Source organism: Epinephelus moara, chromosome 17, assembly GCF_006386435.1.
Source record: "Epinephelus moara isolate mb chromosome 17, YSFRI_EMoa_1.0, whole genome shotgun sequence".
Classification (NCBI taxonomy): Eukaryota; Metazoa; Chordata; class Actinopteri; order Perciformes; family Serranidae; genus Epinephelus; species Epinephelus moara.
Genome location: NC_065522.1, coordinates 1,353,568 through 1,370,862, shown reverse-complemented (window position 1 = coordinate 1,370,862; position 17,295 = coordinate 1,353,568). Strand labels below are relative to the sequence as shown.

Sequence of the window (17,295 nt, the reverse complement as noted above, 5' to 3'; positions counted from 1 at the left end):
TCACACAGGGCCATGTAGCTTTGGATTTTTTTCTTCCTCATTAATAAAACCCTTCATTTAAAAACTGCATTTTGTGTTTACTTGTATTATCTTTGACTAATGTTTAAATTTGTTTGATGATCTGAAACATTTAAGTGTGGAAAACATGCAAAAAAGTAAGAAATCAGGAAGGGGGCAAACACTTTTTCACACCACTGTATATAATGGTACTACCTGCATACAGTTGTGCACAGCAATTGGAAAAGATGAGTGGGAGTTCATAAATGAAAAAAGAGAAAAGAAGTGGTCCTAGAGTAGAGCCTTGAGGCACACCTCCGTGAATTAAACCACAGCCATGCATGTTGAGAAAGACCAGTAGCATGAAGTTTGTCCAAACCATAATAGTGATCAACCAGATGAAAAACTGTGATGAGACAAGCAAATATTGCTCCTGTGAGATGACCGCAATTGGATGCAGAGAAAACATAATTAGTGAATTTATGCATAGCAGTAGTTGTGCAAAAGTTAGATCTGCAACCAAATTGATATTGAGAAAGGATATTGTTATTATTATTATTAAGGTACTCTAATAATTGATTATAAATCTTTTTTTTTTTCAAACAATTGAATTCTTTTTTCAGGAAAGTACTGTTTTGTTTACTTTGTACCTGTTTTATATTCATTGTTCTTCCTGTTTATGGTCTTCCCAACTGCCAGAAGGCTTCATGTGACAGACCAAGCTCAGATGGTGAAGCATCTCATGAAAATGGACACAGCGACTACAAGGACCAAGGTGAGAGTCCACATAAAATGTCCCCAAGGACTTTCCAGGGAAAAAACTCAACTCAACTCAACTCAACTCAACTCAACTTTATTTATATAGCACTTTACACACAACACCGTTGATCCAAAGTGCTCAACATCATACACAGAGGAAGACAAAGAGCTAAAGAAGAGAACAAACAAAAGAAAAAGAATAGTACCATCAAAGATAATAGTACAATTAGAGTAAGGTGCAATAAAATCCTGATAAGGAAGCACAATAAAGGCAAAGACTTCAGGTTAAAAAAACTTGGGGTGGTTGGCTTAGGCACAATCAAAAGCGGCGGAATACAGGTAAGTTTTTAAATGACTCTTAAAAATCTCAGTGGTGAGGGAGAACTGGATGGGAGGAGGGAGAGAATTCCACAGTTTTGGGGCAGCGATAGAGAAACTCCTGTCCCCATGACACTTAGTCCTAGATCTCGGGACTGATAAAAACCTTTGATCAGAGGATCTTAGCTCTCTGGCTGTATGATATGGGAACAGGAGTTAGTTAAGTAGGAGGGGGCGAGACCATTGAGCGCCTTATATACAAGCATCAGAATTTTAAAATCAATCCTGTAGCTAACAGGCAGCCAATGTAGTGAGGCAAAAATGAGGGAGATGTGCTCCCTCGTCTTTGACCTTGTCAAAACTCTGGCTGCTGCATTCTGGACAAGTTGAAGACGGGATAAGGAGGACTGATTGATACCAAAGTATAGTGAGTTACAGTAGTCAAGGCTGTGGATATGAAGGCATGGATGACTTTCTCCAGGTCAGAAATACAGAGAAATGATCTGAGTTTGGATATGCTGCATGAAAGTGATTTGTTTGTCAAATTTTAATGCCACGTCGAAAATGACTCAGAGGGAGCTAACGGGCCGAGGTGAGAAGGGATAGTGTTGGTCAGATACTGTGGTACAAATAAAATAACTTCTGTTTTATTGTCAATGAGCTGGAGAAAGTTTGCTGCCATTCAGGATTTGATATCATGAAGATGGTTATTGAGGTTGGTTAGTTTATTATAGTTGTTTGGCTCTAGGGGGAGGTAGATCTGAGTATCGTCCGCATAATAGTGGTAAGAAATGTTGTGCTTTTGGATAATGTGGCCTAGTGGGAGCAAATAGATGGAAAAGGGGATTGGACCAAGTATGGAACCTTGGAGAACACCACAGGAGATGGGGGCTGAGGAGGAGGATGATTTGCCAAAGGAGACACTGAAGGATCTGTTGGATAAGTATAAGGAAAACCAGTTCAAGGTGGGACCAGAGACCCCCGCCCATTCGTTTAACCTGTGGATGAGAGTGAGCTGATCTACTGTGTCAAAAGCTGCGGTCAGATCTAGGAGTAAGAGGATGGAGCAGTTTCCGGAGTCGGCAGCCAGAAGGAGGTCATTGGTTATTCTGAGTAATGTGAAGATGTGAAGAGCTCTGACACCTGATTGGAATTTTTCAAAGATGGAGATTTGATCCAGGTGTGACAACAGTTGGTTGAAAACTACTTTTTCGAGAATTTTGGAAAGAACTGGGAGTTTGGAAATTGGTGTGTAGTTGTGGAGGACTGAGGGATCTAGATTCTGTTTTTTTTGTGGCTGGACTACTGCATGTTTGAAAGATTTCGGAACATGGCTGGTTTCCAGAGAGCTATTGATAATTGAGAGAATACTGGGACCGATGGTGTTAATTACTTCTTTGAAGAGTTTGGTTGGTATAATATCAAGAGAGCAGGTGGAGGTTTTCATAGTGGAAATAGTATGATGAAGCTCTGGTAAAGTGATGGGGTAGAAGGAATTAAAACTGACAGTGTTTTCAGTGGAGACGGATAGCCTATTAGCAGGTGGAGAAATACTAGCTCTGATGTTTATTACTTTATCTCTAAAGAAATTTAGAAAATCCTCACATTTAGAGACAGATGCTTCAAGACATGGGGTGGGGTGGAGGAGGTGACATAGTTTAACACACTATAAAGTATCCTGGTGTTATGACAGTTCTTGTTAATAAGATCAGAGAAATATTGGGCCCTGGCATTTTTGACTACTAGCTGGTATTTCTTCAACAGATCCTTCAAAATTTGAAATGAGACCTCCGGTTTATCACGCTTCCACCTCCGCTCTGCCCCACTGCAAGCTCTCCTTATTTCTTAGCTGTGAACGTCATTAAGCCACGGTGAGGCCAGAGGCTTACGTTTTTTAGTTTTAACTGGTGCTACAGAATCAAGGATAGCTGAAACTGTGTTATTGAATTGTGAGACAAGTTTCCCAGTGCTCACGTGAGACAATGCAGTCTCAATACTGTTTATGCTAGGAGCCTCTTTATAGGCTTCTGCAAATCTAGTGGCAGTGGAGGAATTTATAATGCGAGAGTAGAAGAGAGCAGGGCGGATAGGAGAAACATGTAGCAAATACAAACAAAAAATTATGGCTTTGTGATCAGATAGGTGAAAGTCTTCTATCACAGGATTGGGGATGGAGAGACGAGTGGAGATAACTAAATCTAGTGTATGCCCTTTAAAATGGGTTGGGCCATTCACAGATTTTTGGAGCCCAAAGGATTCCAGTAAATTTATGAAATCACTGGTCATGGCTTCAGATGGTCAGCAAATATGAATATTGAAATTGCCAATAATGAGGATGTTGTCATATTTTGGAGCAATGCTGGAGAGGAGATCAGAAAATTCACTGATGAAATTAATGTTAGGCTTTGGGGGTCTGTATACTAGTAGGCAGAAGACCGGTGAGGAGCCAACTATCACAAAAGACAGAGATTTAAAAGAGGAAAAAGGTCAGATAGGGATATTTGAACATTTAAGGGTATTTTTGTGAATTACAGCCACCCCTCCGCCATGTGAATATAACCTGGGTTGATGAAAATGAGAGTAGCCTGAAGGAGTGGCTTCTATGAGGGGGGAGAGATTATCAGGGGTTAGCCATGACTCAGTAGCCCTTTTTAAACAGGAATTGTGCAAATTTGCAGGAAAGCCCAATCGGTCTTCTTTCAGCATTGGCAGTATAAAAACAAAATCAGGGAGTGCAGCGAAATGCTGCCTGCCTACTTTTCTTTCAAATATTTTTATTGGGAAGCAAAAAGCAAGTCCAGAACAGATACTACAAATTGTGCAAAACAAGGTTTCCTTGAGTTTTTCATTTGTGAATATGACAAAATAACAATAAGAACATTAAGAACATGATTACAGGGCGGAGAGAGGAAAAACAAAAAAAAGCCAAAAAAATTAAAGGAGCGATAATGTAGGGACAAAAGATAAAACTTAATAAAGAATAAAAATAAAAATAAAAATAAACCACAAGCAGACAAAACACAGGCCTAAATAGCAAATAATAAAAGTAAAAATAATAAAACAAACAAATCACCTGCCCTCCCGACTCTGAGGTATGCTACCTAGTAGTGTTAAATGTTACGGCTGTTTAAGTGACAGATAGTTTACTTTCCTTTTAAAAAGGTGATCATAGGTCCCCAAATCTTCTTATATTCCTCCAATCTGTCTGTTAAGACACATCTGATTTTCTCTAGGTGAAAGGTATCTGTTAGTATTGTTATCCAGTGGCTGAAAGATGGGAGTTCCTTCCCTTTCCAATGCTGCAGAATCCGTTTCTTAGCACAGAGAAGACCATAAGACAGTAAGCAGTATTGGGCTTTTGAGAGGTTTTTTGAAGTTTCTGAAATGCCAAATAAGATGATAACAGGGTCAGGCTCCATTTGCACTTTCAAAATTTTTGTAAAAAAAGAAAAAATCTCCAACCAGAATCCCTGTAACCTTGGACACAAAACAAAACTGTGCAGTAAGTCTGCTTCTGCATAGTTGCATTCATCACAGATAGATGACAGTCTGTGAGTAATTTTAAACTGTATTAAATGGTGTCTTGCATTAAGAGAACACTGGTTTACAAATTGCAGTGCCCTTTCCCAGACCTCCCCCGTTATCTCCAACCCCAGCTCCTCCTCCCACTTCCTTTTAAATGGTCCTGTATCGACTTGATCGTGATCTTGCCATATACCGTATAAAAATGAAATGACATGCTTATCTAATATACTCTTACTAAAACGAAGCTCTAGCTTATCTGGCTCAGCATTTTCAAAGTTGTGGAGATGTGTTTTAACGAAATGTCGGACCTGAAGATACCTAAAGAAATCCGTCTTTGGAATTTTATAATTCTCCTGGAGCTGCTGAAACGATGCAAAAGTGCCCTGAAAGTAAGATCCCCCACCCTACACAGTCCCATTTCCCTCCACCGGTCAAAACCTCCATCTGAAGCTTGTGTTGTTTGGACATCTGTCGCCAAATTAGGATGGTATTGTGTATAACTGGGTTGTGATTATAAAGTGATTTTTTGAGATGGATGGGAGACATCGCTACAGCCCCAAGTGAGTAAGGTAGACAATCTTCACATTCTATATACAACCAGTTGTCAGAAAGGATTGTCTCGTCCAGCCAGTAAGCGATGCAACAAATATTAACGGCCCAGTAGTAGCGAGTGAAGTCTGGTAAGGCCAGTCCTCCTATTTCTTTCCGTTTGCATAGGTGACCTTTTTTAATTCTATGAGATTTATTGTTCCAAATAAAAGGATGAATTATAGAATACAATTTTTTGAAGAAGTTTTTCTTAAGATATATGGGCATGTTTTGAAAAAGATACAGTAATTGGGGCAGAAAGACCATCTTGACTGCGCTTACCCTAACTATCATTGAAATTGGCAGTGTTTTCCAAAATTCTATCTTTGCCTTAAGTTTTCCAAGCAAAACTGTGTAATTAGCCTCAAATAGTAAATGATATTTCTTTGTTATCCGAATTCCTAAATATGTGAACTCCTCAGGAGCTAGTTTAAATGGGATCTGTGCTAGGATATTTGGGTCTTTGCAACATACTGGCATAAGTTAGCTTTTATTCCAGTTGACTCTATAACCCAAGAAGGAACTGAATAATTCAATTGTGTCTAGCAGAGCGGGGATTGATGATTTCGGCTGCGTTATATATAATAAAATGTCATCCGCGTAAAGTGAAATTTTATTTGACGGAAATTCAGTGTTGTAACCATGAATTCCTGAATGTGTTCTAATTGTTTCAGCCAGGGGTTCCAGGGCCAACGCAAACAATAGTGGGCTGAGTGGGCACCCCTGCCGAGTGCCTCTATATAGTTTAAAGGTATCTGTAATATTTTGGTTGGTGAGGATTCTTGCATTAGGGTTGGAATACAGTAGTTTAATCCAAGAAATAAATCTAACTCCAAAACCAAATTTTTCTAGCATGGCAAATAAGTAGGGCCACTCTACACAATCAAAAGCCTTCTCGGCATCCAAACTCAAAATGAACAAATCCTCCTCCTTAGAAAGCTTGGGAGAGTAAATGATATTTAGAAGACGTTTGAAATTGTGAAGCTGTCTGTTTGGGATGAACCCAGTCTGATCTGGATGTATCAATTTCGCTACATTAGGCACTAGTCTTTTTGCTAAGGATTTAGCTAATATCTTGTTTAATAAAGAAATTGGTCTATATGACCCCACCTGTTTGAGATCTTTCCCTTTCTTGGGAATGAGAGTGATTACCACTTCATTAAGGAGCGGAGGAAATGTGCCGGCTTCGAGGGCTGTGTTTTACAATTTTAAAAGATATGGAGCTAAGATGGCACTTCATTTCTTATAAAATTTATTGCATATCCCATCTGGTCCCGAGCCTTTACCGTTCTTTAAAGTGTGAATTGTTTTGGTTATTTCATCGCATGTGAATTCCATGTCAAGGAAATTACTGTCCTTCTGGGAGAGAGTAGGGAGGTTGCACTTTTCCAAGAACTGTGCCCTGACCTCTGGTGAAGCATGGGCTTGTGAAGTATATAAGTTTTCATAAAATTGTTTAAATGTAGTATTGATGTCATTATGAGAGAAAATAGAGGCGCCAGATTGAGATTCTATGGAGTGAATAGTTCTGTCATTTTCCCTTTTCCGTAGTTGTCTTGCCAGTACTTTATGAGGCTTATCCCCAAATTTGAAATAGGTCTGTTTAATGTACATGAAGACCTAGAGATCCTCTCCGAAAGGATTTTATTCAATTGATATTTTAGAACTGAGATTTTATGATGTTTTTCCCCGATGGTTGTGCAGCATTTTCAGCATCCAGTTTCTGTATTTCTTCCTCTAATTGTATTTGTTTAATATTGTTCAGTTTCTTTTATGAGGACTGGTAAGATATGACACATCCCCTTATATATGCTTTAAATGTTTCCCATAAAAGAAGTGGTGATACATCATTTACATCATTGGTTTCGAAAAAAAATCTAATTTGTGTCTCCAAGTACTCACAAAATTTTCCCCTCATGAGGAGTTGGGGATCGAACCTCCAGGGTCGGCATGAATTTGTTGTCTCAAGCAGCTCCAGCAAGATGGTGACAGGACAATGATCAGAAATCACAATGCTATGGTATTTGACATTGCGAACTGCGGACAAGAGTTTCCCATCCAGCAAGAAATAATCAATTCTCGTGAAACAAGTACTCTCTGCCTGTCGGGTTCATAATTCTCCATACATCAAACGTATTTTTTTATATACGAGTTCAAAAAAAGGGCTGCATTAGAGGTGGGCACTGTTTTGGTAGACGATCTGTCTAAGTATGAATCTAATGCCAAATTAAAATCACCTACAATTATTAAGTTTGAAATAGAAAAATCAGGGATTAGACTAAAAATTTTCCTAAAAAACTCGTTGTCCGTGTTAGGCCCATATATATTGAGCAGTGTAATAGGGTGGATTGAATTTCACCCGTGACTAAAACATATCTCCCTTCTTTATCTGCTATAGTAGAATGGTGTAGGAATGTAACGTTTTTGCGTATGACAATAGCCACCCCTCTGGCCTTGGCAGAAAAATTAGAGTGATACACCTGATTAATCCATTTAGCTGAAATTTTCTGATGGGCTTTGTTTGCCAGGTGAGTTTCCTGTAAAAAGATCACATCAGCCTGCAATTCCCTAAGATGGGATAGTACTTTGCCTCGTTTTACAGGCTCATTAATGCCCTTAACATTCCAGGTACAGAAAGTTAAGTTCCTTCTTGCAGTTATGTCCTCTGGTACCTTATCCTTTGTCACTCTCATAACCACTCATGTTCCTGAAATGTCTGCCTTTGGTGTTTGTCTTACAAAAGTGCATTCTAGGCAGGAAACCCCCTGTTAGAGCCATTTTTGTATCTGTGTCCAATGATGTGTGGGTCACTGGTTTCCACAGGAGGTGGTGTGTAAACAATGGTGTCTGTGAAGGTAGTACAAGTAGAGGAAGAGTTAATTACTCTACAGGTGTGCTGCTTACCGGGAGAAGCACACAGTTTTTTGACCACCGTTTAGTGGCCTAACTTTGAGCCTTTTGTTTGTTTTGCATACAAGTTATAATGGTATAAGTGTGTGTAGGTCGACAAAGGCTATATTGTTAAATGGACCAATTGTTGCAAATAAATTATCTACGTTTGAGCGACCGCATGGACTCTGATTCATTCAATGGAGCCGCCACAGACGACGCGTCAATTAGAAGTCCTGGTAGCAGCCCCTCAGTGGCTTAGGGTTTTTGTTTTGTAGAAATCAAGTCACTACACCCCCCTTCCCCCTTTAGAAGCCCAGAGAGAAAACATAAAAAAAAAAAACATTCAAAAGACACCACAAGTCCTGTAAACCCATCACCAAACTAATCTTAATCCTAAGCATAGACCACCTTACTAGTGTAGTCCTGCCTGAATAAATTCGGCTCAAAACCAACAAAAAATACAAATGGTGAGACTTAAGAAGTCCCTTAATGGTTAAATTTGTTTGAATAGAACATATGATATGAGTGAGCCAGTGTTGTATATTATGTGGGAATTGCATATCTATGAAACTGAGCTCTAACAAAGAAAGAAAAGAGCAAAAAAACAGAGTAAGCTCAACGTTTTAGCAGTTATTCAGTGCAAACTAATTTATGGTAAACAATAACCTCATATGAACGTACAGAACCGGTTCTATTCACTCGTCATTTTCTGAACTACTTGTGTGTAGAAGCTTAATTCTGGTGTCCTTTTAAATCCCTGAGTGTCTGTGAATCAGAATCAGAATCAGAAATACTTTATTGATCCCCGAGGGGAAATTATTTATGTTACAGGTGCTCCTTGCAAGAGAGGAAAGATACTTGAAAATATAAGAAATTTAAACAATAGTATTAACAAATATATAGTTTAATAAACAGGAATTATTAACAAACGTAAATAAATATATTTATATATATACATATATATATTGTAAACTGAAGGAGGGTCTCCACCGCTGTGATGCCCGTTGTGAACAGCGGTGCCTCTTAATTCTCCTCAGACGGTCCAAACTGACGCTCCACATAGCGGTGGGCCTCCTCTGGGTTTGTGAAGAACATCTCCGATCCATTATGTGACACCTGTAGTTTGGCTGGGTACAAAAGTCCAAATCTGACCCCAGGTCTGTCACGCAGCAGCTTTCTTACCGGGGTGAGAACAGCATGGCGTTTAACTACTTCTGGTGGGAGATCCCTGAAGATCTGGATCCATTGCCCTTGGAATGTTAGATCTTTAGATTACTTTCCAGATAATATCATCGAAAGTATGAGAGTAGTGGATCTTCGCAATAACGTGACAAGGGGGCTCATCGTTCCCGGGGTTTCTACGTAGGGCTCTGTGAGCTCTGTCGATCAGCAGCAGCTCATCCAGGTTTAACACATCTTTCAGCAACTGAGCCACAAAGTCCCTCGCATTATGTCCTGCTTCTTTCCCCTCTGCAACTCCCACTACCCTTAAGTTCTGTCTCTTGGAGTGCCTCTCGAGGTCTAGACATTTTTACGATAGAGTTTCAACTTGTCCGGATAGTTTATTGACTTTGTCTTCTAGTTGCTGTATAGCATCAGATGCATCGTTAGCCGTCTCAGCTAGCTCCTTCAGAGTTTCTTCATGTGAGTTTACCTGAACTTTGAGCATTGTAATAGCCATGTCATTCTCGGCAATCCCCCCCCTCAGTGTCGCCGTGACTTCGGAAATCTCCACTTCGATCTTTTTGCAGATATCTGACTTGAAAAGGGCCAGGTCCGAGTGTAGCGACAATATTGCACCGAGCACTTCGCTGATGTCTGCCTTCTGAGCTGCCTCACCGGCATGGCTGTCTGAGTCAGTGCCCGCGTCATCATTCGGGCCTACTCTGTCATCCGCATTCGGCTTACATTTAAGTTTTTTCTGCATTTTACCACCTGTTTACACTTTGTTAGAGTTTGCAGTAACTTTTTATCTTCTTCGGTGGCAGAAACTTTACGTTGGTTTTGTAAAAAATTAAGTTTTAAAATGAGATTTGGCAGAGCTACAAGGGAGTGCGTCCTACTTGCTCATGGCTCGACAGCGCCCCGCCTGCCTACTTTTGTTTATACATAATGTGCCTTTTTCAGGGCAATGGGGGCGTGAGCAAGTAACAAAACGTGTAGCTCAGCATGTGACGTAAACAGTAACGTACTCCGAGGGAAGCCGCAGCCGGTCAGTCCTTCGGCAATTCTCTCATAAATTGGCCCATCCTTCACCGTTCCCGTCATTTGACGGTTAATGGCCTCTTCATTTGCGAGGGCAAGGAGGGCGCGCAATTCCTTGTCTCCCCAGTTGCTCATCTTTATAGTGTCTTTCAGGTTTGTGTTTCCCTCTTGCTACTAGCTGCTCATTCCTGCCATCAGCTGTTTCCTGTTAGTCCACCGCCAGTGGGTCCCACGTGCGGCGTCATCAACAGCTCCTCCCACAAGTAATTTACAGCCCCTCCCGTGGCGGAAGGGCACCTCGTTCTTTTTAAACCAAAAAGGTTCCGCCAACATGTTTACCCCTACGTGGCAGAAAATTGGGCACCTCGGATCAACTCACCAATCCGGCTCTGTGTGTCTAAACGCTCACAGCTTGCCTGCAAATCAGCCCAACATTCGAAAATCTGGCAGTGTAAAAGGGGCTAATGATAAGCAGGCAGTCAAGATTTTGGGACAGAATAAAGTCTTGACAGACAAATGATTTGTTTGACAGTGATCTCACATTTAGCAGACTAAATCTGGAGGAGAGGGGAGGCGAGGATGAAATTATAGACTGCGAAATAGTAATGAGATTGTTATAATATACTGAGCGGGTGGACTTGGAGACAATATTACTATGTCTGAGAGTAAGACGGGTTGGGATGACAGTCAAAGGAGGAGCAACTGACTGTGAGCTTGACAATTTTTTACAGTGCAGGCTGGGGAAACAGTCAAACAAGGGCTATTTTCAGTCCGGCAGGCAGTAGCATACTGGGAAGGCACCATAGGGGAAGAGGGAGGGACCTGTGTGGGTGTGTGAGTGAGGTGAGACAACAGTCAGTCACGTGGGTGATATTGCACAGCGTGCTGCAGATTAGCCTTTAGCATGCTGCAGCCTAACTTGTTGGGGTGGATGCCATCTGACTTAAAAAAGGATTGGCGATTTTAAAACAGGTGAAAATTGTCAATGTAGCAAACATTGTGAGCCCTGCAGAGAGACTGGATCCAGGTGTGAAAGTAAAGGATCCTGCTGAACTTTTCTGACCCACAGCTGTGAGGAGAAAGTGGTCCACTGATGAAGATGGATTTTCTGCAGCTGTTAAGCAACTGTAAAAGTCTCTTAAAGTCAGCTTTGGTCAACTCGGATTGTCGATAAGCAGAGTCATTTGTCCCAACATGAAGAATTATTCTGTGGATGGAGGGCTGCAGTGTTTGGAGCAGATCTTTGAGCTTTGCCAGGATGACAGGGGCCGTGGCTCGGGGGAAACAGTGCATCACGGCATTGAAAAAATGGATGTTTCTGGTTATCGAGTCCCCGACTATTAATGTAGTCGGAGTAAAAAGGGGGCGAGGAGATGTTGAATGTGGGGTCTCATGGCTGGATGAGGTGAGCTGAGAGGTCGGTGGAGGAGACTTCGCCTGAGGCAACGGAGTGGCTGGAGAGGAAAGGACAGAGAGGGGGGCGGGAGTGCGCCGCGGTGCTGGTGTAAACAGTGGTATGGAGCGGCGAGTCCTGGAGTGAAAGGAGCGCTCAGGTATGGCTGGAGGAGGCGTTGGAGGTGATGGCGACGTGGAGATGGAGGAGAAGAATGCTGGAGATCCTCATTTACAGGAGGGAAGTCGAGAGGTGCAAATTTATTCTCCAGCTGGATGTTGTGGTGAGGTGCGCCAGAGGAGCGCCTCCCTCTCCTGCCGCGAGGAGGAACCAGTGACCAGGGCTCAGGGTCCCATGGAGTGGAGCTGATCAGGGCTTAAGGTTTAGTCCCCTGACGGATCCAGGAGTCATCACAGATGGTGTCCAGAGGAGGGGCGGCAGCGGCAGCAACAGGACCGGAGGAAGATGCATTGGAGGCTGGAGCACAGGTGGAGCCAGTCTGTGGAGGACCGTAGGTGATGGTATCTATTAACAGTTCGGCTTTGCGGATCTGATACAGTGTGGATATTAGTCCTTCCAACTTTGCAATCTTCTCGACGAGGCAGGTGCAGCTGACACAGCCGGATGGAGGGGTAAGAGGAGCCATGCTGTGTGTGGAACCTGGGGGAGAAAAACAGAAAGGCGGCCAGTACACGGGCTAAAGGTGCACAGCTCTAAGATACTGATGAAGTGTAGCAGCTGTAAGCAGGGAGGGCACAGGCACTTACACGCAGACACACCCACAAGTGGGCCCGCTGCGGTGATCAGGCCTCAACCGTAGGCAGCCTTGACACCTGGTATAGTCCTCGGCTGGAAGAGCTTCAAGCCACTAGCCACTTTGCTAGCTCCGTTTAGCTGCTAGCTAGTGCTGACAGCTGAGCTGAGTTGTCCACACTATCTCCACAGTATTTCCTCAGTAACTCCAGGAATAGTGCAAAAGATGGAGAGGGCAATAGTGATCGATGAGTAAAATCCAGAGGTAAAAGTACTTAAAATCCTTCTTACAAGTGACAGGGCTTAGCCTAGCAACCAGGCTAAAAACAAACCTAGCTAAGCTAGGTTAGCAGCCAACGAGGAAGTCCAGTAGCCAACAGTATACCTGATCAACAGGTCTGATGGTTAAAATTGTAAACTCTGTAAAAACGTGTTGATAAAACCACCAGAATCTATAGTGTCGCGTAAAATGTGGCTTAAAAACTGGATAAAATGTCAATTTTTGACAGAGGCTCTAACAGACTGACGTACCGCCAACCTGTACCGACACTGTGTGAGTGGTCATGCGTGTGTGTGTGTGTGTGTGGTGTGTGTGTGTGTGTGTGTGTGTGTGTGTGTGTGAACCGCACTAGAGTTTGCTGCTTGTGCATTGCTGGGCGCCTCATGTTTTTGCGTGCTATGCAACTCACGTCTTGAGTTGAAAAAACTTCAACTTCTTCTCTGGTGCACAGGAAAATATGATATCTGGTTACCTAAAATCAAAAAAGGAAGGACTGGGTAGTTAAAATGAGCAACAATAATGACCATGGTTGAAGGAACATGCAGAAGCAACAGGAAAGACATAATTGTTCTAACCACACTTTTTTATTGACACTTCTTGTAAAGGAATGACATCAAAAGAGGGTGTCCTGCATCATTTTATAGCATATTTTCTTATTTAAAAAAATAAAATGACTTGAATGTAAAACAAGAGTCATATGCTAGTTTTCTATTGGGACACAGCATGTTTATGTTCCGCTCAGGAGCTGCTGCTGTGTCAAGTGGGACACCGGGTAAAATTCAGTATACTGATCCGGTCCAGTGTTTGGCCTAATATCAAACTGGTCTGACAAATTTCACACTGGCGCAATGCTCCTAAACATAAATACATTGTTGTAGTGGGGCAGCATAGCTATAAAAAAAGTTCATTTTTGTGATAAAAGCACCAAATTTGGCAGATGTGTTGACAAATATATTTAGAACAAATCTGGATATTGGGGCATCAGAAACTCGCCCCCTGGTGGCCAGAGCAGGCAATTGAATCCTACCTGCCCATGGACCCGTCCCGTTAATTGGATCCACTCCAAAATGTAATGTATTCTAAGTTGGCATGTGTTACATCCCTCCACCGAATTTTGTGAAAATCGGTCAGGCAGTTTTTGTATAATTCTGCTAACAAACTAATATATTTGGCAGCATAGCTAAAAAAAATTGTTCATTTTTGTGCTAAAAGCGGCAAATTTGTTATATTTATAGCTTAATATACTGGAATAGAACACTTTGGTCACCCCCCCAAGCTGCTGTTACCATCTTTTCAGCACCACAAATATAATTTAGAGACTAGTTAAAGTGAAAAATACGTTTCATTCGAATGTAGGACAATAATAAATTAAAGACATCCAACACAATGGTGAGATTTATAGTTATTTATAAGGCCATTTAACAATGTTCAGTGAACATACTTAACAATTACACTGTAACAGTTTGAACATATGATATCTAACTAGTGCAGCCATCTGCAGCAATGTGGAAATTTAATAATAGAGCTGTTTTTTTTAGCAGAAACTTTATTGACATTGTCAGTTAGTTGCCACCATCTTGATTATATTGACCTGCAATAATACAAGCACCACAGATTCAGAAATTGTCAGAAAGAACATTTTGTATTTTAGTCCTAACATAATAGCCTAAGCACTAGAACAAGTAGTTTTCTTTCTGAATTTTACTAGTATTAATAATACTCTGTTTCTACTACTTCTACTACTACACCAAATGTAGTTAACTTTAAAGCATGGTTTAGCTAGCTAGCCTAGTTTGGCCTAATTTAGCTACTGTAGATACTGTAAAAAGCTAATTAAGCTAGCTAGAAAGCTAGAAGCACCTAACCTAGCCTAGCTTGGCCTAATACTATAGCTAGTGAGAAAGCTAATTTAGCTAGCTAGGAAGCTAGGATCACTCACCTGATTCACTTATTTATCCACCAGGCCAGATGCATTGATTTTCTTTCTTTAGCCTTTACCTATGGTGTTCAACATGTGTAACGTTACATTCTAAGACGTAATATATTTTATATAGTTATTGCAGTGTTGCATGGAGGTCGGGTACGGTGCCTGCAGACTTGCAGTCCGGGGTGGTGGTCCCCATCTTCAAAAAAGGGGACCGGAGTGTGTGCTCCAACTATCGGGGTATCACACTGCTCAGCCTCTTGGGTAAAGTTTACTCCAGGGTGCTGGAAAGGAGGCTTCGACCGATTGTCGAACCTCAGATTCAGGAGGAGCAATGCGGATTCCGTCCTGGCCATGGAACAGTGGACCAGCTCTTTACCCTTGCAAGGCTGCTGGAGGGGGCGTTTGTGTTTGCCTGTCCAGTCTACATGTGCTTTGTGGACCTGGAGAAGGCTTACGACCGTGTTGGGATCAACATATATATTTTGGGAACATAATTTTAGGTCTCACACAGCGGCACCAAATATGTTGGGATCAATATATTAGGTCTCACCAAGGGGCACCAAATATGTAGGGATTTAATTGGCTATCGGAAATAATTAATAATTATTAATAATAATTAATAATTATGTTAAATAATGTTACTTAATTAATATTAAATCACCTCGTGGGGCACCATTCTCGTAAAGGGAAAAATGATAGCCAGTTAAAGATATCAGTCTCATAAAATACGCTAAACTATTAATTTGGAGTTTTGATTAATAATTAAATTAATGACAACAACCAAAATGAACAGTAACGCTTGAAGGATCTCAGAGTTCTTGACGCAGCAGAGGTTGACTATTCATTCACTCCCGTGCAACATTAAACAGACAGCAGGTATGATTCCAAAGAATTATATTTATTCACAAACTAGAAAAGCAAACCAAAACACACAAATTCTAACTAACTATATACAAGCTTGGTGTGTGTGTGTGTGTGTGTGTGTGTGTGTGTGTGTGTGTGTGTGTGTGAGAGAGAGAGAGAGAGAGAGAGAGAGAGAGAGAGAAAGAGAGAAAGAAAAGAAAGACAAAGGCGGGTGTGATCATCAAAGAGCCGTTTGGTCTACAAAACAAAATGGCTGACATCAGAGGACTACAAATGGCCAAATCAAAGCTGGCTTCAGGTCGGGGGAGGTGTTTGTCTGACCGTGTGGTCAGGACAAAGACAAAGGAAAAGAAGCAGGAACTTTGAGATGCCTGGTGGGGTGTAGCTCTGTTGAAAGCCTATTTGTTAATGAGTCTATGTCAATGTGATTTGCGTTGCAAAACGGTCTGGATTAGTGCAGAGATTGTTTAGTTGTGTGCAAGAATCTGTTTGTGGACAGTATTAGCAAACTAAACACTTAGCTTTGGCGAAGCCAACTAATCAATGACCTAACTGTAAACTATCACAACAATAACTCAATGACAGCATTAAATCACATACAACAAGTAAAGCAGTCTTGCTTAGCCTGTAAAGCTGTGATAAACTATGCCCAGTTGTTACATTACTGATCCTTGAGTGGATGGGAGAAAGAGTCACTTGGTGGTGTGCTGCTTTGTTAGCCAGCAAAAGAAGGCTGGGAAGGTGGTTCCAGCTGCAGTCTTTGTTGTGTCCCTTGTTCCAAAGGTGAAACTCTGAGGAAGCTGGTCGCTCAGGATTTAGCAGATTTAGGCGCTGGGTGCTAACTCACTTGGTTCTCTTTGTTGCTGGAAAGCTAGTTGCAAACCTTGTGCTTGCACCTCTAACTTTCTGGTTCAGGTTAGAGAGTCTGTGATCAATTGCCCTCCCTTTATCAATCAATCAATTTTCAATCAATTTTATTTATAAAGCCCAATATCACAAATCACAATTTGCCTCACAGGGCTTTACAGCATACAACATCCCTCTGTCCTTTGGACCCTCACAGCGGATAAGGAAAAACTCCCCCCAAAAAAACCCTTTAATGGGGGAAAAAAAAACGGTAGAAACCTCAGGAAGAGCAGGACGGACAGACGTGCAATAGATGTCGTACAGAACAGATCAGCATAATAAATTAACAGTAATCCGTATGACACAATGAGACAGAGAGAGAGAGAGAGAGAGAGAGAGAGAGAGAGAGAGAGATATGCAGGACAGACGGTAATGACAGTAGCTTACAACAACATTAATGAATATTATCGTTATAGTTCTGGCTACTGTGGTACAATATGTTGAAAGTATATATTAGTATCTGGCAGTATACATGTGTGATAATAATCATATGTGTATAATAACAGTAGAAGTATGACTAATGACTAATGATGGCAGCAGCAGCAGCAGGAGACATCTGGCAGGACCACGGCAGCAGCACAACCACACACGTCATGCTATCCAGGCACCACTGCGATATGAGTTCATCTGAGAGACAGTGGAGCACAAAGGCTCCGGAGAAGAAGCCGAGTTAGTGACATCCAGAATGGCCGAGTTAGCAAGATGCAGTAATAGGATACGAGAGAGAGAGACAGAGAGAGAGAGAGAGAGAGAAGGAGAGAAGGTGCCCGATGTATTATAGGGGGTCCTCCGGCAGACTAGGCCTAAGTCAACCTAACTAGGGGCTGGTACAAGGCAAGCCTGAGCCAGCCCTAAACTATAAGCTTTATCAAAGAGGAAAGTCTTAAG

The 17,295-nt window shown here is 41.7% G+C and overlaps 1 protein-coding gene across 1 annotated transcript in view; it reads left to right on the top strand.

Moving 5' to 3' along the window:
- The window catches only part of LOC126404653 (actin filament-associated protein 1-like), a 47,768-nt gene that overhangs the window by 7,637 nt on the left and 22,836 nt on the right, over nt 1–17,295 (top strand). Inside the window, exon 3 of the mRNA XM_050068031.1 lies at nt 697–772. Coding sequence (XP_049923988.1) covers nt 697–772 — 76 coding nt within the window. The remainder of the gene's footprint in view (nt 1–696; nt 773–17,295) is intronic.